This window comes from Neomonachus schauinslandi, chromosome 12 (assembly GCF_002201575.2).
Source record: "Neomonachus schauinslandi chromosome 12, ASM220157v2, whole genome shotgun sequence".
NCBI classification, from domain to species: Eukaryota; Metazoa; Chordata; class Mammalia; order Carnivora; family Phocidae; genus Neomonachus; species Neomonachus schauinslandi.
In genome coordinates this window covers 81,923,256-81,949,634 of record NC_058414.1, presented here as the reverse complement: position 1 = coordinate 81,949,634, position 26,379 = coordinate 81,923,256, and the positions used below count along the sequence as shown (strand labels likewise).

The following is a 26,379-nucleotide window of genomic DNA, read 5'->3' as shown; positions in this document are numbered from 1 at the left end:
TAGGGGATACCTTTGAACCACACACACAAGCATCATTTGCCTAGCAGGGAATGGGACAGATGCAGAAAAGATATGTCGCAGGGTCAAATAGCCACCAGAAAGAGCAAGGAGTCCCTACTCCCCAGCTTCTGAACTCAAGTCACTTCAGGATCACCACGATGCTGTAAGATATACAAGCATGAGGATGGGAGAGTCGAAAACTGCTTCCTTAGATTGTACATCCTCAAGTCTCCTGCTGCATTAAGCTCAATGATCTCTACTACCATGCAGGGCTCTACATCCCTGGATTAGCCATGGTAGGAGATGACAACCGGGCAGAAAAGACACACTCACTGTGGAGTTAGGGTGAAAGAAAAAAAGGGAAAGAAAACTATTTTCTTAGTTCTTTGCCTCCTCCTCTCATTACCCCTGCCCACCACCAAAGATACTAATAATGAGTAGCAAGCTAAAGAGAGGGAAAGGTGTAAAGATGGCAGTGAAAGAGGGAGCAAGAAAACAGCTGGAAAAAGTATTTGAAGCTGCAATCGTCTAAGGCCTGTTTTCTCCCACAGGCACCATGGACGAAGTGGAGTTCTAAAACCTTCTACCACTAGTTATAAATAGCAAGGATAACACTGACATCACAAATGACAAAGATTCCCTCCAGACCAAACTCTACTCAGGCTCTTCTGAACCCCTTGCTCAACTAGGCCCTGACTTTTGGGCACTATGTTCATCTCTGCACTGTCCAATTCTGCCAAGAATCCGGCTAAATCAGTTTGGCCCAAATTCCCCACCCCTGGTATCTGATTACTCTTGATATCTGATTGGGTTCCTCATCCTCCACCACCCCACCTCATACTCTGCTCCTTGTACTCACAACCCAAGCTCTCTTCCCCACTTCAAAACCCCACCGTGGGTCCCTACACCTGTCACAGTGGTGACAAAACAGGTGTACTTACTGTTCTTCGGCAAGTGTCATAAATAACATTCTAACACAAGCCAAAAAAAGGAAAACCCTGCCCTACTGCAAGCACACTGCACAGGCTTAAGCACTCTCCTAAAGGCAAAGACTCTACTGCAATGACTGAGGCACCTTCTTCAAATTAATATCAGCTATAGATTTAGAGATCTGGCCAATGAAGGTATCAACTTATATAAATTCTAGGAGCAGAAGAATATTGGCCTGGCTTAAATTGAGCAAATGTAGTTTTCCAGAACATAAAATTACATTTTATAAGCAGCTTAAATGTGGTTATCCAAGAAAACGAGAACAATCCAATTGGTTGCTGTCAATGTCTTTAGTGAATTCAGGTTAAAGGTGCCACTCCTGGGGTGCCTGGGTGGCTCAGTCAGTTAAGTGTCTGACTCTGGGTTTCAGCTAAGGTCATGATCTCAGGGTCATGAGATCAAGCCCCACACTGGGCTCTGAGCTCAGCACGAGTCTGCTGGAGATTCTCTCCCTCTCCTTCCCCTCAGCTCACACACATGTGCAAGCTCTAAATCAAATCTTTTAAAAAAATTTTAAAAATTAAAAAAAAAAAAAAAAAAAAAAGGTTCCACTCCCAGCTAAACCCAAAGCAAGGCAGCTAAAGGGCAACAGTGAACAGGGAGTTTCCACAATGCTAAGCATTCGTTTGCAGACTCATGCAGCAGCCAAAACATAGCACAGAGAATTTCAGAGCAATATTCAAGACCAGGGGGATAGAGTAAGGTGTGCAGTAACTGGTAACAGAATGACCAAACTGCATGTGCCAAAGTGACTTCATTCAAACCAAAGTCACAAACTCCGTCTCTGTACTTCAGGGGACGGGTAGGAGAGGGGAATGGTGGAGACAACTGAAAGAAATCGGAATGAAAACTAAAGCAGCAGAAGTACAAATCAATACTCTTACCGTTCAGATACTTTAGAAATACTTTCAAGTCAAAACACAAAAGCAGACAAACAAAAGAACAGGCAGCAGCCTGTATTAAAATTTTTGAGAACCCTGAGGTGGGGAAGATACTGTGCCTGAGGGGAAAGGAGCAGCATCAGGCCACAAGTCTCCAGGGCAGCCAGCTCAGAGGTGGGAACAGCAGCAAGGGGAGAGCATGTTTCCACCTGAACACATTCAATTACGTTCCAGGACAGAGATCTTAAACACCATCAGCTTCTGCCCTCGGAATTCATTTCTCGCTGGGTAATGAGGGTAAGAGATGAAAGGTTGTAGGATTTTTACGCTGAATTTTCAGTTTGTCAGGTTCCATCTACCACGTCAGATACCTGGGACTAATCTGTATCTTCTAGGATAGAGACATCTCTCTAACAGAGCTCCAATGACTATTCTCTACCTGCTGTATTTTATGGATATCTAATAATAACATGGATAATAACATTTCCACTGTGGAAAATACAAGTACGGAGATTCCTGAAAAAAATTAAAAATAGAATTGCCATATGATCCAGTAATTACACTACTGGGTATTTACCCAAAGAGAACAAAAATACTAATTTGAAAAGATATATGCACCCCTATGTTTATTGCAGCATTATTTGCAATAGCCAAGATATGGAAGCAGCCCAAGTGTCCATCCACAGATGAATAAAGTGGTAATATATATACACAATGGAATATTATTCAGCCATAAGGAAGAATGAAATCTTGCCATGTGCAACAACATGGATGGAGCTAGAGAGTATAATGCTAAGTGAAATAAGCCACTCAGAGAAAGATACATGCCATATGATCTCACTCACATGTAGAATTTAAAAAACAAAAGAACAAAGAAAAAGAACAAAAAACACCACAAGAGACTCTTCAATACAGAGAACAAAGTGGTAGTTGCCAGAGGGAGGTGGGTGGGGGAATGGGAGAAAGAGATGATGGGGATTAAGGATATACTTATCTTGATGAGCACTGAGCAATGTACAGAATTGTCAAATCATTATATTATACACCTGAAACTATGTTAATTATACTTAAATTAAAAAAATAACTACATGGAGCCCAAATGCTGGTACAAACTGAAGCAGCTTAATGGTTTCTCAATTGCAAAGCTTACATCTGAACTCTGGTATTACTGAGTCCAAGCACCTCCAGAATAACTATAACTTGGTACATAAACAGGAGTGTCTAGACTGAAAGAACCATTCACTCCTCTGACAGAAGAGGCCTGGCAGGGGGTGGGGGAAGGGGATGAAGCCAAAACCCTTTAACAGTGAGGAGGCAGCACCACAACGCAATCTGCGAAGGCAAGACAGAGTCTGGCCCAAGTGGAGGGAAGAACCCTGGATGTTTTGCTGGGGAAAATGCTGAGCTGTTAGTTCAATACACACTGAAAGGAACAGCAAAGGGCTGAGATAACTTCTTTCTCCTCTATAAGAAATAAATAAACTGCTTCGAGTGATGTCAGGTCTCCCTCTTCTTAAAGTACAAACTGGCTTAATACTCCTGGTTCTCCCAGTGGCCAAAACCAGCAAATGGAGCAACCTGCCAGTTCTCCCATGCAGGACACAGTGTGCTCACTCACAGCAGCTGCACTAAGAGGGTCCAGTAAGAATAGGGCGGGCCGTACACACCACACCCCTACCTGTAGGGACCAGCCTCCAGACAGAGCCTGAGGGAGCAGGCAGGCTGTGGAGGGAGCCCTGGGCATTCGGCACATCAGCAACCCTTCTGCAGAGATCCACCTACGGCTTCTGCATGGCAGTGTTTCTAAAACAAGCCCCTCCAGCTGGATAAGCAGATGCTAAAGGCAGCTCCATATGAAAAAGAATGTGGCTTTCTCCTAATTCCAGACCACCTTACAAAAGACAACTGCACATAAAAAAAAAAGTCAAACCTTCCTACTAGCCTCCCTAGTAATAATGAGAAAAATGTCCTAGGAATGGTAGAGCTACAGACTCAGAGTCAAGTGTTGGTGTATTCTGCCCATCCCTCAGTCCCAAATTATGAACAAGGAGTAAAAGACAGCCAGTGAGAATGAAATGAGCCATTACCCAACAAACACTGAGTATTAACTATGTGCTGGGAAGGGAGCTAGCAATAGATGTGAAGAAATGAGGAATCTACTTGACCCAGAAAAACCTAACTTGGGTAAGGAAGTGGGGTGGGTAGGGGTGGGAGGGTAGGGAAGGGAGGGGAAAAGCATTTTAAAGCAGAAACTAGAAACTACAGGCATCCATTATGTGGGTTATCAAAAAATCAGCAGGACAGCAGAAAGACCCAAATTCTGGGACCCAAGTCTGAACGCAAAGATGCAGCAGATGTGCAAATAAAGATAATTTCCACTTAGCCTCACTAAGGACCCAACGTACTTAAACAAGGATGAAGGAGAGCATATTAACTGGCTTCTCTCTCTACAGAGATCCTCCTGTCAAACAGCAATGCACCACGGTGGCCACCAACACAACAGTGAACGAGGCAAAGGCATTTGCAGCCAAAACCACACTGTTCTCACACTCGATGGTGAAATGAAGGCCTATGAAATGTGAACAACTCATAAAGTGGTCAGAGATTTTCAAAGAAGGGCCGAAATAAAAAGTGACATAAAAAATATGCCTAAGCAATAGACCTGTCATTTACTAGGAAAAAAAAAAAAACAAGCATCTGTGTCCTTCAGCTTCCCCTTCTAGTCTCCGTTCTGAAAAGCCTTTTCCAAAGCAGTGACATGAAATGATGTTTCTTCCTCCATAATCTATCATCCGGTCTGAAGTCCACCTTGTGATCACAACACACTCCAATTGGTCAGGATTAGAGATTCGGTTTCTAAAATTATAAAACACTTTCCTAATAAAAATAACTTCCCAGATCCATAGCACCTATAATACATGAGGATCTTAAATGTTTGGTTTTTGAACCGAATGAAATTTCCCTAGTAAAAAGCTAATTAGCCCACCAAGGAATGAAACCTACAGCCCTGGTCTGCAGAAGTAGAAAGCACTGATGACTGCACTAAACTTGCCTTGAATATAAATGTTATGCAAAAAAAAGGGGGGGGAGGGGGGTAATTTATCTAACCAGTGTAGGTAGCTCTGCAATCAGTATCTCATAAATAAAAAGAGAAAGATGAAGGGAAAGCTCTCTAATTGATTTTAAAATTAGTTCCAAGCAAAGAAATAATCTGACAGGCAACAAGGTCGACAACAGTAAAAAAAATATATATAGCCCTTGGGGGAAAAGCGCACCTAAAAACTCCAATAAATCAAGACACCTGGACTGCCATGAAGGAAGGATATCTGGGAAAGCCTAAATAAGTAGAAAGTCAATTGGGGACCGACTGCAACATCACTTAAAATCCTGAAATTAACCCCTCTGGTGGACTGAACCCAATCCATATTGTGCTAATGGAATGCCATTATGAGGAAAACCAACGCTCAGAGAGGGGCAGGACTAGACAACCCACCTGCAGGACTAGACTGAAACTTGGGAGTGGGGAAGAGGAAGTGCCTATAGAAAAAGGAAGCCATGTGTGACCTAGCCATCAAAACAAGCAATCCAATTAGGAAGGAGAAAAAACAGGAGTGCAAACACTCCCTCCTGGAACCTTTCAACACCAGGACACACTGCCTCAAGTTGGAATGACCATCAGCAGCAGTCAAGGAGATGAGCAATGGATAGGGTAAAAATACAATCTATGCTCAAAAGCAATCTATGCATTAGGTCTTAAGCCCCAGCATATATTTTGATGTAAACATTAAATGCCTACTGTATTCACAGCATTCTGCAAGATTCTGAAAGAGAGGCGATATGAAGCTGAGAAAACCATTTCCGCTCCGGCCCCCAGTGGAGTTTAGGCTTCATAATGGAAAGCAGGCTGGACATCAATAAACAGTACAGGATGATACAGAGAAGGGAAAGACTATGTGTATGGAAATCTCTGGCCTAAAGGGGCTTTCAAGAACCAGGGCAAGAAAGACTGTTACCTCCGCACAACAGCTATGGTAAATGGTCACAGGACAGTAAATATGATGGTGCTGTCAACTCTGGAAACAACAGAGAATTACTGCAGCTCACAGGACTGAAAAGAGACAAGAAATATGAACACACCAGCACTTGGAAGATTTAGATAAACTGAAAATACAGAACTGTGTAACAGTGATGATTAAATGAAGAGAGAAGAAAGAGAAGATGGATTGAAAGAGGTAAATGCATATGGCTCGGGGAAGGATTAAGCGCCAGGCCCCATGAGATTGTTAAAATCCCACAAAAATTATTGGAAGGGGATAGGCAAAATCATGAGAAAGGGGATACATTAACTAAAGGAAACAAAAGAAAATATAATTTGTAATAGGGAGAAGAAAGTAAATCAAAGGGAAATAGATAGGCAATTGCTGTCTTTTCCCAGCTATAATTCACTTACAAAGATCAGTGGAATGTATATTTTAAGGAACCCTGCTATCTACCCAGATATCAAATGTCTTGACCTCACAAAAAGTCAGGCTTGCCCCCCAGTGCCCTCCCCAGCAGAGGAACAGAAATTAATCTTTTAAAAATGACAGAGTACGTACATCCTGAATCTTAAATAGATGAGCTAAGACCCACCCACAGTCTCCGAATGGTAATTTTTTTCAGTCCTCTAACAAAGGAGGTTTCCAGTGTTCTTCTCAAAAATGCCCAGATCAAACAAATCGGAAACCGGTACAGAAGGCCTCTGCCAGCGCTCTGACATATTCTGCGTCTTTTGATCACATTGCTGCAGTCCCCAAGTCTCTCCATTGGAAACCGGTGAAATGCTATATCCATTTCAAAGAGCTTTTGCTTTTCTCCAAGGTCCTTAATGCCAAGCTGGAGTCCTGCTCTAATTTGCTATTTGCCTTATGCTCCCAGTCCCAAGCGCGAGATCACAGGCAGTGGGTTTATTGGTTTGCCCTGGCTTCACTTAGGGACTGCAGCCCCACAGCTCTCTGCTGGTATGCATGTCAGTGGCAGCGTCGTCTGCTTTAGGGTCCAGAGGGACCAGTCATCTTGCTTTCAGAATCCTCAACTGAAGGGAATAGGTTGAGAACCGCTTTTAATCGTGTCTAAATGGCAAAGCACCCTGGGGCCCTATATAACAAATGGAGTTATTAGCACCCAAAACTGCCTGCCTCTGAGAAAAAGCCCTTTGGAATCCCAGGGCATCACTAACGGGCCTACCTACGGCTTGTCTGCCATGACTGCCTACAGAGGAGAGACCTTGTGGGGTAGGGCCTGAGAAACAAACACCTCCCAAGAAAGGCAGCAAGGACACTGGGAGATTAGGCAGATTACAGCTTGAACAAAACTGATCCTCTGGTGCCCACATCTGAATATTTAGAGGCCTGCCATGAAAGAACGTTTATGTGTTTGTGTTAAGTTCCACAGGGAGGAGGGTGAAAGACAGGGCGATGGAATCAAATAGAAGCTGAAAGCATGGGGCTGCGAGGTCAGGGGAAAGGCTCCACCTTCAGGTTTCCAGACTTCCCAGAGGCCTAAGCTGAAGGTGTGTGTGTGTTAGACAGGGAGCGTGGTGGTGGGGATGGAGAAAAGGAGGAGGGTGGGGGGAGGAAGAGAGAGGTTCTATGGATAGAGGAGTTTGAGGAAGAAGGCCCTGTAGCTGAAAGCAAACTTTCTACACTTAACACCAAGAGGTTGGGTAAATTCTGTACCTTTTTCAAGGTAAATTCCAGCTCTATATCTTTGCCCACTACAATGGCACTGCACAGGCCGAACTCGCTTCATGGGAGAGTAAGTCAGCCCCTCCATCAGATGCCAGAGGGGCTATATACCCTTTGTCATTAACACTCCCAAGTGTGACATGAAGCCATGGCAGCCCTAAAGACTAGAAGCACTAGGTTTTCCAGTCTCAAATCAAAGCCAAATGCTCTCTGGGAAGTTCTGAGATTGCACAATGTGTTGTCTCCTCTAAGGCAGTAGCTCAGAAAACCCACAGCCTTTCTCCAACACTTAGCACTTGTTTCTTTGTGGCAAATAACTGCCTCAAACAAACTACAGTATACCTTTATCCTCAGGGTTTCAGGTCCTCAGGAACATCACACATCAGTGTCCAAAACGGCGCTCAGCCTAAAGGAATTAAGATCTCCAAGGAATTGCCACTGGATTCACCCTGAATAATCCAGAAGCATGATACCACAGAAACAGAATCAACAGCATCAGACACCCGACTGTAATCTTTGAGGAAAGTATTACACATGTTTGCTTTTAACTCTGTCACACTTCCCAGCAACAAATCCAGTTCTAACCAAAATCTGAGAGTAATGGCTACCCATGAATTCCTAGATATTATTGGAAAGCAGCTGCCTAGGATGAAAACAGTTCCTTTGATCATGCTGTTTTGTCCAGAGCCCTTCCTCTGGCTGCATTACAGAGTAACCAAAAAAGAGGAGTCGAAGTATACAGTTAGCCTTGGGCAAAACAACCTTGCCTTCATGTATAATTTAAGAGAAAAGAACTTGTCTCTGTGTTCAAAAAAGGAAAATCCAATTTGCCCAACTATCCCCACAATGTAGAAATGTCTCAGAAGATCTACATAAGTTGATGACAGGTCATTAGAGTTTTTAGGGTTTGGGGAAGATAAACATTAGAGGAAGCTCCCCTTCCTTACTTGAAGGGCAAACCCCATGGGGTCGTCATCTGAGAGCTTGTAGGGAGGCCTAGGCCACAGCAGGAGTCAAACCCGCCATCTGCCTGCCCTTGAGGAAGCTCAGGCAAAGACTTTCCCTTCCCTCTTCCCCTACTCCTCCAGTTCCTGAACCTGCAACCTTCTCCCACTCTGCTTCAACACCAGAAACCGTCAGATTAGCGGTTTCCCTGTTTCGAAGTCAATGATCTCCAGAAGCAGAAGAAAATCTCTCTGTGTCTCACCCAAGGCCCTCCACAGTCCATCCGTCATCTCCAAACAATCCTCAAGCACCCCACATTTCTGTAGCTACCAGACCATTCCAATTCCTGAAATACACCCAACATTTTCACCGGAGAGTAATTAGCCCTGTTCTAACTACGACAGCCACATATTCTTGTGCACAAGGGCACTGGCCAAGGGGACAGAGGCTGAATGGGAGCTGAAATGCAGCCACCATTCTGCTTGCCAAGCCACGTGCCCTGACAAGAGGCTGCCTGGAAGAAGGGGATTCCCTCTCTAATTTGCACAAGGGAGCCACATGAGCTAACAGAGGCCCCAGCCCCAACATCTGTGCCTTGGGTACTTGACTGGACTCCCCCTGTAGTTACAAGAATGGTTTTTAATATTCTTTACTATATACCAACCAAAGACTCCAAGGAGAAGCTTGCTTTCCCAGTCATTACATACATATAGTTACAGCCTCACTGGGATTCCCAGGTGATTTTTATTCCTACACCCATATTGTGGATCTCTGATAACTTTAAGGTAAGCAGAGAGCAGAGTTCTGGGGAATTCTTTAAGTAGAAAGGCAAACACTCTGAATCCTCCTTTATAGAGACTGCTAAAGCAACATCCCAAGTTCTCCTTCAGTACTCCATTCACCCCCAGGCCCTTGGTCAACTGGGGCTTAGCAAAACAAAGCTGAGAACTCCTTCCTGCAGATGAGTTTTCATCTAGCATGATCGTCTCTTATAAATGCAAATTACTTTCATGTTTTGTAAATGCAAGCCACCAACGCAAGAGTACTCAAATCCAAACATGCCATTCCCTAGTTTAAAATTCCTCACACAAAAATCTAAAAGTATGGCACACATTTTCAGCATGTGGCCCCTGTTCTAACTCCCAAGACCATTTCTTACTACTCCCTAGCATTAACTACCCTCTATTCCAGTCATACAAAATACCCCAAGAGTCTCTCTCTTTAAAAGTATCCTGAGATATTCACAGGACATGCGTGATCTGGCCCTGCCTACATCATACCACTAACGCACTATCCACAGTGGCCATCCATTCCCTCTTCCCAAATTCACCCAACTCGTCATTACTGCTGTCTCAGTCAGAAACTGTCTCCTCCCCACATTTTACCTAGCTCAGTCCTAGTCACCCCTGAGGCTTTACATGTCACTTCCTCCGAGAAGCCTTCCCAGATTATACATTCTTATAAACTCTAAACTTTTCTTTCATAACACTTCAAATAAATGAAATTACTCATGTATTTCCCCTACTAGGTTCTAAAGTTCCATGAGGATGATTCCATGAAAGTTTATTCCCTGCTGCATCCCCAGCATAGTATCTGGTGCAAAGTAGATACCCAGTAAATACTTATCAATGATGACAAACCCAAACCCATTCATGTTAATTTCTAAACCTATCCTGTCCATTACAGAAGTCACTACCAACAGGAGGCTGTTGAGCTCCAGAAATACACTAGAACAAACTGAAATGTGTTCCAAGTATAAAACATACACCAGATTTCAAAGACTTAGTAAAAATCAAATTAAGTAAAACATCTCGTTTACTTTTTACATTCATTAAATGCTGAAATGAGGGGCACCTGGGTGGCTCAGGCGGTTGAGCGTCTAATTCTTGATTTGGGTTTAGATCGTGATCTCAGGGTTGTGAGATCAAGCCCTGCTTCAGGCTCCGTGCTCAGTGGGGAGTTAGCTTGAGATTCTCTCCCTCTCCCTCTCCCCCTCCCCCCTCTCCCTCTCCACGCCTATGCTGGCGCACATGTGGGCACACTCACTCTCTAAAATAAATAAATCTTTTTAAAAAAATATTGAAATGATACTGTTTGGGATATATTAGGTAAAATATAATGTATTAAAATTGATGTTTTTAATATAACTACTAGGCAATTTTCAATAACAAATATAGCTCATATTTGTGGCTTGCATTATAGACCTATGGAGCATTGCTGGTCTAGGAGTGCCCTTTCTTCCATCTGCCAACTTCTCATCAGTGAACACTCAAGAGGTATGCTAGTTGCTCCTAGGGAGACTTCCCTGAGTGCCCACTGTAACTGGGTTTTTCACGGCACCCTCCACCATTGTGCTCAAAGTACATTATGTTAACTTAGTTCTTATGTGACTGCCTCATTAAAATCTTTCAGAGGAATTTAAGAAATAAGAAAAATCATGACTCCCTTCACCTAAGCCACATATTATAGACTCTTGCAGCTGAGTCTTACTTCAAACTTTCTTAAAATGGAGTAAGATCTCAGAAGTGAACAGAAGTTAAAAATAAAATAAAAAAATAGATGACTTACCTTGGTAAAGAACAAGGAATTCCATAAAGAGGATCCTGCCTAAACTAGGGAATATATTCCAACAATTTCCCATTATCTACTAGGCTAGGGGAAAAATCCATCCATCACCCCTTGAGGAGTTCCAAAGGGTCCTGAAAAACTAAAAATTCTCAGCAGTAGTTCCTACTCCTCCTGAAAACCTGCTATTCACCCTACCTAAGCGACAGCACCCCCACCCTCCCTAAAAACTGCTTGAAATTCAGCTACATAGTCTACATTAACATAATGCTTTGGCCAATGATGCAGGCACAAAAATTAACGTTCAAGAATTTCAAAGTTGTGGTTGCTGTGGGAACCTTAATTCCAACTGCATGGCACAGATGCGAATCGTGGAGTACTCCCAATACTGATAAAATTGGAGATGTCTATTTACTCTGTGCAATGAGGCACAGCTACAGTTACTGAGAGAACCTTATTTTGGCATTTCTAGGCTTTCATGCATTTAAATTCTCAACCTTACCACAATACCATTTGCCGCATTAAACTGCCTCGGGGCCGGGGGGGGGGGGGAGGGCGTAGAGAATGAACTGATTGGCCAGACATTCAAAGAATCCATCCTGTATATGTTTCTTATGCACGATCTGATTCAAAAGACAATCATGATATTTTTACTTTACTCTTATGGGCTGTCTGTAAACTCTCATGCAAATGGAAACAGGGCATGAATTTCAACTTGTAAATGCACCAAGACATGTGTACGTGCAAAACATCAGAAAAGCAAATTTCCTGTCTTTAGAACTACAAAAGGGATAAATTAAAGCACAGAGCACTAATGTCAACCACGCTGTGCTTAATTTCTGAAAACTAGCCAAACACCTGCGTGTGACACCGGCTCTCACAGTGGACCCAGTTCTATAACCAGTTCCACACTGTAATGATCCAAGGGTAAAAAATAAGAGTTGGAAAGAGGTCTTTGTAAAAACAAGATAGAACCAAACAAACAAAGTCAAGAAAAACTTCAATCCCTATCTCCAACCTCTCATACCAATGGAAAGAAAAGGCCCAGAAAATGTAAAACAAAACTGCCTGCAAACTACCAACTCCCATAGTTTTCATCCTAAGCATTTCTCAAAAATGACATACCCCAATCATACATACTGGTTAGGCAAGCACCTTTGCTGCCAAAAGATCCAACAACTAGCTCAAAAACGGTGTAACTAATAATTACAGTTACCACTTGCAACAGATTAAACAAGTGGCCCCAGAGTATATGTATACCAAGATTCATTTCTTCCTTGAACAAAACATATGGAACTAGCCTTATAAAACGACGAGGCCTTATAATCATGCACGTGAGATACAGATACTTCTCCTCTCCTTACTCTCAGAGAAGTAAAATCTTGTTAAATAAATAAAACTAACCACTGCTCTTAACCACTGCCCACCCACCCTAACTCCTCTCAAACCCCTTAGGGAGGAATGCCAGCAACGCCCGCCCAAAACAAAGCAGAGCAGTGAGTGTGGTTCAGGAGAAACTGACACCTGCCCAACGATAGCCAGGATGCAGACATTAGGAAACAATACTCTGGAGATTTAAAATACTGTCTTTTAGCATTCTCACACATATGTACCATGTTTAAGTAATCTTAAACAAATCCGGCATCTTCCCTTTGGTTTTTGAAAAGAGGTTCCACTGCCTCTCTATTCTCACCTGCGTGTTCTCCCCTTCCAGCCTCGGTGGTCGGATACTGGACAGGTGGATGGTCTTGTAGTCACCAGAGTTCAGTTTCACGACAATGGCATCTGCATTCAGCACCTGCATCACCTGTGGGCAAAAGGCAAAAACGCTTAAACCTGCTCCAATGGGCCAGATCTCACAGCACACATGGTAAGGAGCAAGGCCCACCACAGTCATAGGAAGAAAAGTCAATAGCCATTTGGGGGTAGATCCAATATCATCCTTCACAGTGCAATGATGTTGGAGAAAACAATGCTATAATTATCAGTCCCCAAAGACCTTATTATGATTTCTCAATGAGGCAGAATCTATATCATTCACAAAAATTATTTTTTTTATCTTTTGCCCTGACCAAAACTTGCAGTTAACTACAAAGCTTACTGGAAATCTAGTCTCTGTGTTATTCAAGATATTCCTTGAAACAGGTTCTAAACTAATATCAAATCTGTATCTCAATGTGAATCTAGGAAAAGAGGCAAGGGCTGGATTAGAAGGTATCAGCACTAGATAAGAACCAAAACAGGATGCTTCAAAAGAGCAGAAAAATCAAAGACAAGTGAAGGGCAAAAAGAATTGTCATCACAGTGTGGGAAAGGAGAGGCTCACCTGTTAATCTCAGGGCAGAAACATTAAATTGCTAAGATACTACTTCAACTACTCGGAAAGCCAACTTTTCAGAGCACTATTATGGGCAACTTTGTTTTAAACCCCCATACCGGTAGCATCGGGGCCCACTCTCAGCTGAAGAAGATTAACTTCCACTCTTGGGTAACCTACAAGGGTATCTATTCAAAGGGCAAAAGCACAAATATTCCTCTCTGGAGGTTATCAGAACATTCCACCAATGTGTACAGAATGAAATTGCACTGAAACCAGCCTAGGACCACATGAGGGTTATAACTAGAACCTATAATTCAGCTAGCAGTCTACAATTCATTCAATTATATTCAGAGCCTGTTGTTACAAGGCTGTTTGGGTTTTTTGGTTTTTGGTGTTGTTTTGTTTTCTTTTTTTTAAACAAGTAATACTTTTCTACAAGGTAGCTATTGACTACAAATCACTGTCACCATCCACTTTGTCTGCAGAATCAAAACTAACTCTTCCAGGCTTCAATCAGGCCCCATCAGGAGCCAACAGGCAGCTGAACAAACTACAGGGTCAGTTGCCACAGTGAGGGCAGACTCGCAAAATTTCCCTTCTCTTTCATGTGAGAAACAAAAGGAGCTAGACTCTCCTTTGCTATGGTGGATATCACACTGATAAGTATCCTAAAAGAGCCCTCACTAACTATTCTCTGGAAGGCTTCACATCTTTTAAAACAGAATACACCCATTTACTTGCAGACTCTTCCAAATATGGCTATTCTCTACCTTTTCCAAAGAATCAGCCAACCACACACCAAGAAGAGTAAAGACTGATTGAAGGGATAATATGAAGGAAGGGCAAAAACCAAAAGCAAGTGAAAAAATTATACATGACAGGAAATAGCAGGAAAAAAGTGCCATCACACAGAGTGAATGGAAAAAGAAAGAGGACAGTTGGAATCAAGCTGTAATCCATGGAAGGCTGACTATATGCCTGGCAGATGTGAAGACATCCCTGGGTTTTACTACCACAAGTAATGGGAATCAAGTGTAGGGAAAAACAGGCCAGTGACCAGAAGAGTAATGAAAGGTCTGAGAGGGGCACCTGGGTGGCTCAGTCGTCAAGCATCTGCCTTCGGCTCAGGTCATGATCCCAGGGTCCTGGGATCGAGCCCCGCATCGGGCTCCCTGCTCAGCTCCCTGCTCTCTCTCTTGCATTCCCCCTGCTTGTGTTCCCTCTCTCGCTGTCTCTCTCTCTTTGTCAAATAAGTAAAGTAAGTCTTTAAAAATAAATAAATAAATAAACAAATAAAGAAAAAAGAAAGGTCTGAGAAAGAACGGTGTAGATAAGGAGAGTGGGTATTTTTAATTTTCAAATATGTAAGATTAACCTGCAAACCTCAACATGGCAAAAGACCAGTCTCAAATAGCCACTGCCATTCTGCTTTAACCTTTTTGACAGATCTGAGAATCGCAAAAGCTAAACACTAAAACCCAGACAGCCAGAACCCAAAATTCACCTGGCCAGAAAAAATTAGTGAAGTCCAAGGGCAATCAAAAGCATGATCTGTGGTCACATGAGGACAACAAGGGATGGTTACCTGGGTACGGGTGGTAAGAAAAGTCTACTGGACCCTCCAAAGCAAAGAATAATCACACAGAACTTAAAAACAGCCCAGAAGATATAACCAAAACTACAGATTCACCAACTGAAAGAAAGAGAGTACATCTTGTTCCCATTACCATCTAGACACATTAATGCCAAGCAAAAATGCCCATCACAATGGAATCTTCCTCCCAACTCCCTAAAGATACCAACAGTGGTTTGGACAACTGAACAAAAGAGAAAGACCAGAGCTAATAATTTCTCTATCCTTCAAAATTCCACATTTGGGTAAAAAGAGAAGTATCATAAAATGGATGACAAAACTTTCGTGGAGTGCAGTATCCATGATACAGGCTATTCTGCTATCCTATCTTCAAACCAAGGAGAAGAAAAATTCCACAAAGCCATACCAAGCGAAACAGCTACTACAGCAAATCAATACTGCTCTTCCCTCAAAGCACAAGACCATCATCTCGAATGTACACACCTCCCAGTATTTCCAAAATCTCAATGATGGACAGAGCTATGCATTCCTCTCACACCAAAACTAACTATTATTCAATTATCAAGTGCCAAAAACATAGAGAAATTCCCATAATCAAGACATGAGAAATACCCAGACATTCTCCACTCCCTCATCACGCTCAGAGAAGAATAAAACCAGGGAAAGCATCGTAGTGCTCACACCTTCACCCCCTGATTATAGAATGCGAAGATCTGAGCATACCCCTGTGACAAGTTACTGGCATTCGTCACCCCTTAGAATGTGTTAGCAGCGGCAGCAAATGGATTCTTAGAGCTGTAAATTTCAGGCCTCAGCAGCAGACTCTCTGCTCGGCATCTCCCTGATTAGAAACCTCCTCTTCAGGAACTGCACACTCTGATGCTGGCAACCTAACGAGGCTCAGCTTTCTGAGGAAGTGGTGTATGGTGAGTGCGTGTGTGTGTGTGTCAATGTGTGTATGTAAGTGGGGTTTATGACTTTTTATTCCTCTTTAAATTGTGTCATTACTGGGGGTGCCTGGGTGGCTCAGTCGGTTAAGTGACTGCCTTCGGCTCAGGTCACGATCCCAGCGTCCTGGGATCGAGTCCCGCATCGGGATCCCTGCTCTGCGGGGAGCCTGCTTCTCCCTCTCCCACTCCCCCTGCTTGTGTTCCCTCTCTCACTGTGTCTCTCTCTGTCAAATAGATAAATAAAATCTTAAAAAAAAAAAAAAAAAAGTGTCATTACTGTCCAGAGAACAAGCAGCTCCTGAGCAGAGGCACAGAAGAAGTAATAAAATAGTGGTTATAGTCACATACTGTGCAATAAGTAAAATGCAGAGTGGATTACTGTTCAAAGCCTGCTCTCAGCACCGTTGCAGACCAGATTTATAAGCGTGATATTTCTTACGGTGCTTTCACCAGGATAAGTCTATGTATGCCCACGTCACCCACTCTCTCCACATGCTAACAGATCTCTAATCACTCCACCCCTATACACACCTATCATACCACATACTCCAAGGGATAACCTAAGGGACAGCAAAAGTTACTAGCTGGACTCACAATACAAGCCCTAAATCCAATTTCTCCATTTCTTGAAGCCCAACTGTAAAAGGAAAAATGAGTGGCTTAATGATGATGAGTGTAGGCTAAGGGCTGCCACAAGTCAAGAGAACTACAGAGTTCTGTCAGGGGCAAGGGACATCCATTCCCATTTCTGGCCTGCTGCCACACTCCCCATCTGCAGAGCCTGTCCACAGTGCTCACTGGGAGGCCAAGGGCTGCTACCGTTCAGCTTCCTAAACCCCTGCAGCATATATATAATGAGCAATAAGAGCCAACAACAGTTTCCTGAGCTACAGAAATACTCAGAATAGCTCCCCAGATGCAACTACCAATACTTGCAAAGCTGCCTAAATTATCAGTGCTGGACAAAAATAAAAGGACCATCAGCACACACGGGGCTTCTCTGGGTGCCACCAAGGAGTGCCTTTGATGGGGCCACTGGGAACGGGACACCAAATTCCCTTATTACTGTCTGAAATCATGACACCCAGCTGCTTCTCCTGCGCCCTAAGGCTGTATGCTAGGTCTCTTCTCCCCCAAGCTAACCGTGGAAACACTACTGAAGCAGCACCGGAAGTGAGTAAAAAGGGAGTACACCATAACTGTTAAAGCCATGGCCTAGAGCCGCCTCCACCCCCAGATGCCTGAGCCACTCCCAGAAGGGTACAGCGGCCACCCTGTACCCTTGACAAAAGACTAAGCCCAACAATGTCTTGATGCAAATAATTCCAGGCACCTAAGCATGAGCAAGCAGACTAGTCGATAAGAAGTACTTGAAAGGAAACCAGGCATCGGACAAATCCCAACAGATGGGGCACCCTACAACATACCCGACCAGCACTCTGCAAAACTGTCATGGTCATCAAAAGCAAAGAAAGTCCGAGAGACTATCACATCCAAAAGGAGCCTAACAAGACATGACAACTAAATTTAGTATGCTATGGTGGATGAGATTCTGGAACAGAAAAACAGACTAAAGAAAAACTAAGGAAATCTGACTAAAGTATGGACTTCAGTTGATCATAACATATCAATATTGGTACACTAATTATAATAAATGCACCACACTCGTGTCAGATTATAGAAAAAACTAGGAGGAAGGCAGTGGTAATGTGGGAACTCTGTACCATCTGCTCAATTTTTCTGTGAATCTAGAAGTGTTTTTTTAAAAAAAAAATCTTAATTGAAAAAAACAAGTAAATATTTTTTACAAATCTCTTTTAATTCAACTTTATTTTCTTATCAGCAAGTCAGTTTACTAACTTAAGCTACAAACCAAGTCTCGATCTCATTTTGGTGCAGAGGCCACCTTCCTAACCAAACCATCCCCAGAACTTCCTCTTCACCTGAAAGCCCTATGGCAGAAGTCCAGGAAATAGCTAGTATTTTTTATTTTGTTCTCTCCACATTACTAAATGCAAATGTAACAGAAAGTCTAGATAATACCAAAAATATTAAAAGGTGGCTTTGCTTAAAAACCATCTCAAAGAAGCATGACAATGAACTCCATTCAGAGCTATGACTAGAAGAAGCACAGCAAAAAAATGATCAGGGCCAAACCAAGTCAGTCTCAGAATCTACTGCATGCATCCATGAAAAGCTTTAACCTGACCTCCAAAACTACACATGGCCACCTAGTCCAGACAGCTGACTACTTAGGGTATTCTTCCAGACAGAGCCCTAGATGGTAAACTCCTTAAAAGCAGAACCACTTCTCTTTCTTCTGCGTCTTCTCAAAGCAGAGGGCTCTGCTTGTTTAGGCAATCACTTGGTACAGAGAACCAAGCAAGAGGCCTCTAACCAGGCAGGGCATTAAGAAGACTCCACCTCCTGAAAACATGCTGTCACTGCCCAGCCCTCCCACCACCCCTGAGTGTTATTCAGGTCTGTAAAATCTGCAAGGCCCAAGAATCCAGCAGCAGCGACAGGGAAGCCAAGCCACGCGCTCAGGGGACCATATGGCTACAAACAGCACAGATCAGCTAAAACGCCACAGGGAAGGCAGGCAGGAAACTGGCAAGCCAAGACAGGCACAAAAGTCTCAAGCAGGCTCAGCTAATCACTGTGAAGTGAACATGCTTCTCTGCTAACCTGGAGAGACAAGGAGAGCCCTCCCTTGCATATCCTTCCTTAAGAAGTGAAACTGTTTAAGCAGAGGATGGAAAACATTCTTTCAGCAGGCTACATACATGTATCAAGACAATACTTCGTTGATTTCAAGTCCCTCAGAAGTGAGACTCTTGGCCAACACATCTCATCTAGCGCATCAGTTCCAGAAATCACCCACAGAGCCCAAGAGGCACCCAGTTCAAGAGTTCACAGGTTATCTTTTGCAGGCTTTTCCGGCTATTTAGCTGTTCCCTGTACAATTAGTTTCTAGGAGACTGGGCAGGTGACTGCTAAAGACAGAACCATTATTCGTTCCGGCCTTACAGTCATATGAGCCTCAGAGCGGAATCCTTCAGCAAAAAACTTACAGGACTGTCAAACTAGGTTTGTGAAGTCTCAGGGTACCTTAGGACCCTTTTAGGTTTCCTTGAAAAAGTAGCATTGTATTAACAGACATTTTTAAATCAGGTAAAAGGACTACAAAACGGCAGCTGGGTTCTAGGTTATGAAAAGAAATGCAGATCATTTTTTTCCTTTTGGATATAATGTGGATATCCCGTGTTTTTTTTTTTTTTAAAGATTTTATTTATTTATTTGAGAGAGAGAGAATGAGAGACAGAGAGCACGAGAGGGAAGAGGGTCAGAGGGAGAAGCAGACCCCCCGCTGAGCAGGGAGCCCGATGTGGGACTCGATCCCGGGACTCCAGGATCATGACCTGAGCCGAAGGCAGTCGCTTAACCAACTGAGCCACCCAGGCGCCCCGCCCCCGTGCTCTTTAATAGGGGATAGCAAACTATGACCCAAGGGCCATCTAGCCCACTGTCTACTGTTGTGAATAAAGTTTTACTAGAACACAACCATGCCAATTCATTTATATAACATCTACAGCCTGTTTTCTTGCTACGGTAGCAGAGTCAAGTAGTTGCAACAGAGACTACGTGGCCCACAAAACATAACATATTTACTATATGGTCCTTTAAGAAAAAGTTGGTCCACCTCTGTTCTACAACATATCAGAAAATGAACACACATAGGGCTATACATGGTTAACATTCCTAGAAAGCTATTTGGCAAATGTGCTCTAAAACATTCCTGTGGAAATAAATGCCATTTACATAGAGATTTATTCCATTTTCTAAATAATGGAAAAATTATACACTATACGAATATCGACCTATTGGGGACTGGTTACATAAATTATGCAGTCCTACAATGGTACATTATGAACAAACTAAAGCAAGCTCAAACATTTACTTTGGCACTCTCCCTAAATACCTTTAAACAAAAATAAAGGGATTTGGGGTTGGGGGTAAGTCCAGTAAGATAAAGATAATGGGAGAGAAGAATACGGCAACAAAACATTGGAAGCTAGAAAGCAGAGAGATGAGTGGTAACAGACTCCACAGAAGCTGAATCCCGGCTAGTGATAAGAAAACGTTAATAGCCAATCTGATTTATACTGCAAAATTCCTCCACCTGCCAAGACAGAGAAATTGTCAAATCAGGAATCTCAGGTGCAGATGAAAATGGGACCAAAACCTACAACTGGATTTCAAGATCTATACCATAAATCCCATATATAGGTTCACTGCTTTTAACCCACTGTTCGAGACCTCATTCTTAAATAAGAGAGGTAAGCAAAGATCACCAGGTATTTAAGGAAAGCCTCTCATACAAAAAAAAGGGGGGGGAGGGGGGAACCAAAATAACCAAAGAGAATTAAAAACAACTTGGAAAATACATACTATGCAAGTAAAGAAATTTTTCAAAAAATTATAATTAAATCCTCAGCAAGCTAATGGATGATATTTCATCTCTGAAAAAAGTGGTATTATTATTAAAAAAATAACAAGAGAAAATAGACAACAGAATGGAATAAAGAGCCCAGAAATAAACTCATGCTATATGGTCAATTAATTTACAAGAGAAAGAAAGAATATACAATGGAAAAAAGGCAGTCTCTTCAGTAAATGGTGCTGGGAAAAGCTACATGCAAAAGAATGAAACTGAACCACTTTCTTACACCAGACACAAAAATAAACTCAAAACGGATTAAAGACCTAAATTTAAGACCTAAAACCATAAAACTTCTAAAAGAAAACATAGGCAGTAATCTCTTGGACGTCGACCTTAGCAATATTTTTCTCTGGATCTGTCTCCTCAAGCAAGGGAAACAAAAAGTAAAACATAAACTATTGGGATGACATCAAGCTATAAAGCTTTTGCACAGCAAAGGAAATCAAAAATGAAAAGGTAACCTACTGAACAGAAGATATTTGCAAATGAAGTATCTGTTGATAAGGGGTTAATATCCAAAATATATAAAGAACTCAACGGAACAACATCAAAAAACAATCCAATTTAAAAACAGACAGAGGACTTGAACAGGCATTTCTCCAAAGAAGACATACAGATGGCCAATAGACGCATGAAAAGATGCTCAACCTCACTCATCACAGGAAAATGCAAATCAAAACCACAATGAGATATCACCTCACACCTGTCAGAATGGCTAGTGTCAAAAAGACAAGTAATAAGAAGTGTTGGTGAGGATGCAGAGGAAAGGGAACCCTCATGCTTTACTAGTGGAAATATAAACTGGTGCAGCCACTGCAGAAAACAGGTTAGGTTGCTTAAAAAATAAATAAATAAATAAATAACAGAAATACCATACAACCCAGTAATTACACCTCTGAGTATATTCAAAGAAAACAAAAACACTAATCTGAAAAGATATATGCACCCCCATGTTTATTGCAGCTTTATAATAGCCAAGATATGGAAGCAACCTAACCACTGATAGATGAATGTATAAAGAAGATATGGTGTGTGTACACACACAAACACACACACACACACAGGAATAGTACTCCACCTTAAAGAGTGAAATCATGCCAGGGTGCCTGGGAGCCTCAGTTGTTAAGAGTGAAATCATGCCATTCACAACAACATGGATGAACCTAGGGGATATCATGCTAAGTGAAATAACTCAGAAAAAGACAAATGCCACAGGATTTCACTTACACATGGAATCTTAAAAAAACAAAAAACAAAAAAACACAACAGGTGAACAAACAAATAAAACAGAAAGACTCATAAATACAGAGAACAAGTTGGTGATTGTCAGAGGGGTGGGGGGATGAGGGCAAAATAGGTGAAGAGGTTATAAAATAAATAACGAAGATGAAAAGTACAGCATAGGAAATATAGTCAATGATAGTGTAATAACTTCGTATGATGATGGATGGTAACTACTCTTATCATGGTAAGCTCTATATAATGTATAGAATCATCGAATCACTATGTTATACACCTGAAACTAATGTAATACTGTATGCCAACTACATTTTAATAAAAATAAAAGAACCATTCAGAGAACAACAACAAAAAAAAAACAAGCTCTTAGAATACAGTATCATAAATGAAATATTCAGTAGCAGGGCCAAAAGGTAAATATAAAAGAATTCAGAAAGAACAAAAGACAGATGAAAAATAGGAGGAAAAAATTAGAGAAGACCAATCAACAAAGTCAAACACCTGCTAGAAAATAGCAGAGAAACTTGTTGGAAATCAACAACAAAAAATAGCTGAAGCTCCTAGACACAAAGAACTAACATGGATAAACACAGTGCACCACTGGAAATTTCAGGATAAAAAAGAATATGTGAAGACTTCACAGAAAGAAAAATCATATTAAGGATGAGGAATCAAAATGTTATCAGACCTCTTAAAAAGAAAAAAAAAACAGAAAAGAGAAAAAAATCTCCAATAGTTAAATGACAGTGGAGCAATGCCTTCACAATTATGAAGGAAAATAACTTCTAACATAAAATTCTATATCCAGCTAAACTATAGATCGAGTGTAATTACAAAATAGACATGAAAAGTCTCAAAACATTTCCCTGCCAAGCACTCTTCCCAAGAAGCTAGAGAATGCGTGCCACCGAAATAAAGTAGTAAAATTATAAAGAAGCCAAGGGATCCAGCAAACTATAGCTCCAACCCAGAGTAAGGCAAAGAAAACCGCAGAAAAATGGTGAAGATATCCAAAGGTGACAGCTTTATAACAATGAAAAAAGAAGAACAAAAGAACTAGTCCAGACTGGTACAGGTCATAAGGCTCCTGGAAAGTATTACTGAAAAAGATAAAATTAACAGGCTGAATCAATGTCTTAAGAGGAGATTTAGACAGGTAGAGTCTGGGGGTCAAATTAGTAAGTACATAAAAAAATACATAAACCTTTAAAATTATTAAGTCCAGGGTAAACAAAAAGTTCTGCAGAAAATGAAATGTAATCATAATATATCATATGGCTCAGTGGTAATTAGCATTTACAAAGTAAAGATTGAACCAGAATTAGGATACAGTCCTATTGGAAGGATTAGGGAAAAAGACATGCACACCCACGTGAATCCTCATCTTCAATGGTATGAAGGAAAAGGGTCATACCTGACACTGAAAAGTTAACAAAGAGCAATAAAAACATTTTATTCAAAGATATGGATCAGCCAAGAATTGAAAATGGCTGCCTCAAGGGACTGGAAAAATGGACTAGTACATTTCTTAATAAGCCCATGGAGTTCTTTAAATTTTTATGCATTAAAAATAAAAACTTACAAACTTGAAAAAATTATATACAAAAGAATACAGCTCAGTACTACTCAAAAGTGGCTACCAGTCTGCAATGAGAGATGGAGCTTGTACCAGAACATAAATCAACTACATCACTGAGAACACTGCTGACATTTTTTCTGTAGCAAGTTTTGTTGGTTTTTTTTAAGATTTTATTTATTTATTTGACAGAGAGAGAGAGATAGCGAGAGAGGGAACACAAGCAGGGGCAGTGGGAGAGGGAGAAGCACGCCTCCCGCAGAGCAGGGAGCCCGATGCGGGGCTCGATGTGGGGCTCGATCCCAGGACCCTGGGATCATGACCCGAGCCGAAGGCAGACGCTTAACGACTGAGCCACCAGGTGCCCCGCAAGTTTTTCTTGATGAAAGAAGCAATGCCTTGAGTTACATTCTGGCTCAAGTTCCTTATATTCTATCAAGGCACTCTGAGTAGGACTGGTAGAGATCAAGGGTCAGCACACTTTTCTGTACAGGGCCAGAGAGCAAACATCCTAGGCTTTGCAGGCTATGTGGTCTCTGTCACAACTACTCACCTCTGCCACTGTATCACAAAAACAGCTATTGACAACCTATAAACAAATGTGGCCATGATCCAATGTATTTATGACACTGATATTAAAATGTTGTATCATTTTCATGTGCCACAAAATTTTCTATATAAAACCCATCCATACTTCACAGGCCATACAAAACAAGTAGTGGGCCAGACTTGGCCCATGGGCCACAGTCTGCCAGCCCTGGGATAGACGGTAAGATAAATTAAAAAAAAAAAAAATGCTGTGTGATAGTTTCATCTAGTATGAGAGGTTTTTCTACTCCTTTTTATGCTTTTCTCCTATTTAAAAAAATAATAATAATGCTGAAGAATATCTAAAGCTCAAGAAGCTTTAAAACCATTTATCTACCTATAAATACATCTCTCTACTCTCTGAGCAGGCCTATATCCCAAATGACCTCAATTTATATTAAAGATACTAGAGGAGAATGGCTATTCCCCATAATCCTCAGACGGTTTTTAGAGGCAATTTCCTCTATTCCGCCGTTTTAACAAACAAAACTTCATTGTAATGAAAAAAGCCTCACTCTGTCTTAAAACACAACAATAGTACCCTGGAATCCTAGATTTAAAGAGGAAAGATGCCAGCTCTCTCCTAGTTATCAATGAAGTCATAGTTAAGAAAAATACAAAGCTACTGACTCAATCATCTCATCTTTCAAATTTCTTCCTTCAGCAATGCATTAGCAATGCATTAAAGTTCCCCCAACCAGCAAAGGCCCAAAATCCTTCAAAATCTTCTGGGTTTCTCTATAAACTCCGTTTCAACTGAAGAGGGGCCAGAAGGGACAGTACAAGATAAGCCTCATCTACATCACTAATATCACAGCCTCTCCCAGTGATGGTGAAAACCGGAAGGACTGACTCCCTTGCTGAATGAATGATCATCCTTTCACTGTGTGGCTATACAGGAAACATAAGCAGTAAGTTCCAGTTAGGTAGAACAACCGTGTCCAAGTTTCCAAGCTAGTACAGTCCTCACACAGAAAGGAAGCAGGGTTGCATTCTGGTCTGTGCCAAGACTTGGAAGAAGCATGGGGGGTTATCCAACCAGGGACTATTCCCACTAATGTCCACTAAAAGACCCAATTATGGCTAACTTGACAGCTGCTTGGAGACCACCTACTACAAAAGGGAGAGAAGACACTTGAGCACTCTGTGACTTATTGTTTTGGGCATCATAAAAAAGAAAGTGAAGAAATTCAGCCAATTCCTCAGAGACTGTTAAAATTTTACAATTCTAAAAGAAACTGGCCCAGGATTTTTCAGGCTGATAGTGCCACCTAGTGGCTTTCCATCTTAAACTCATTTGGGGCAGCCACCTCTAAGGGGATACAGATACGTTCATTAACCTCTTTTAGTTCATAAAAACAAAGCTTCCAGCATCTCTTGGCCAAAAGTAAAAACAGACTGGAAAACATCACAGCATTCTGGGAAAGTGAGGAAAACAGGTCTACCACTCAAGGTACCAAACCCAGCACTGTTGCTGGACCCAAACAATCAAACAGCACTAGTTCCTGTCAAAGGAATCCAACCCAGGATACTTCAGGAGAGCTCTCAGAAAAACACAGCACATGAGAAAAAACTCAAAACCAACGAGAGTCCCAAAATAGAAAGAAGAGAAGGTTGATTTGACATAGGAAATCTAAGAGAAAGCCATTTGTCAGGCAGACAGAAAGAAGTCCTAAAATAGGAGAGAGATTCCAAGATGGCAATGTCCACAACTTTAACTCACGAACTTCTAAATGAAGTTATGCAAATTTATGACAAGAAAGCTCTTACTGTTTCTAAGTCCCCTGCAATAAACACACACACACAGGCAATCACTGCACATACATGCACACACCACTCGCTTGCCCTAAAATAGAAATGGTTCAGCTCTGGATTGATTGTTCAGATGTTTGTACTACCACCAGCTGACAATGTCCACCATGCATCTTAAGATGCCAAGAATGACTCACCTTGGCAACAAACTGCTTGTCCTTCTGGTCCAAATTAGCAGTGGGAGCCACATAGTCTCTCCATATTCTCAGCCTGCGTTCCTTGGCAAACCTGGCAACAAAATCAAGGATGCAAATCATTCCGACAGAATAGGTCAGCAAATGGAACCCACCATCGCCATGGGAGCAAACAGTACAGGATCCTACTCTACCTCATAGACAAGACACCCAAGGGAAAGGCCACCTGTGAAAGCAGAGCGAAGTGTGAAAGCCACAGGAAGGAGTGTACAGCAACTGCACTGTCCAAGACTGTCCACACACCCTTGGCTGGCAGACTGGGGTCTAGGTGTGCACTTTTTCGAGCCCAGACAGTACAAGCCCATCTTGAATTAGCTCGTTAGCTTATCCAGTCTCTCCTGAGGGACTACTAACTGCCAGGCGCTGGAATGACAAACACAGAGCAACTGCTCTCTGAAGTGGGAAGAACACCCACATCTAAACAAACAAATACATTTTTTAAAAAACACAGGCCTGCTCAATTTCCATTTGAATAAAAAAAAAAGATTATCAGCT

The 26,379-nt window shown here is 41.9% G+C and overlaps 1 protein-coding gene across 1 annotated transcript in view; it reads right to left on the bottom strand.

Annotated features, from left to right (window-relative positions):
- Nucleotides 1–26,379, bottom strand: part of SND1 (staphylococcal nuclease and tudor domain containing 1) — a 394,531-nt gene that overhangs the window by 335,510 nt on the left and 32,642 nt on the right. Inside the window, exons 11-12 of the mRNA XM_044920011.1 lie at nucleotides 25,828–25,918; nucleotides 12,801–12,914 (exon numbers count right to left, since the gene is read on the bottom strand). Of these exons, the coding sequence (XP_044775946.1) occupies nucleotides 12,801–12,914; nucleotides 25,828–25,918 (205 nt within the window). The remainder of the gene's footprint in view (nucleotides 1–12,800; nucleotides 12,915–25,827; nucleotides 25,919–26,379) is intronic.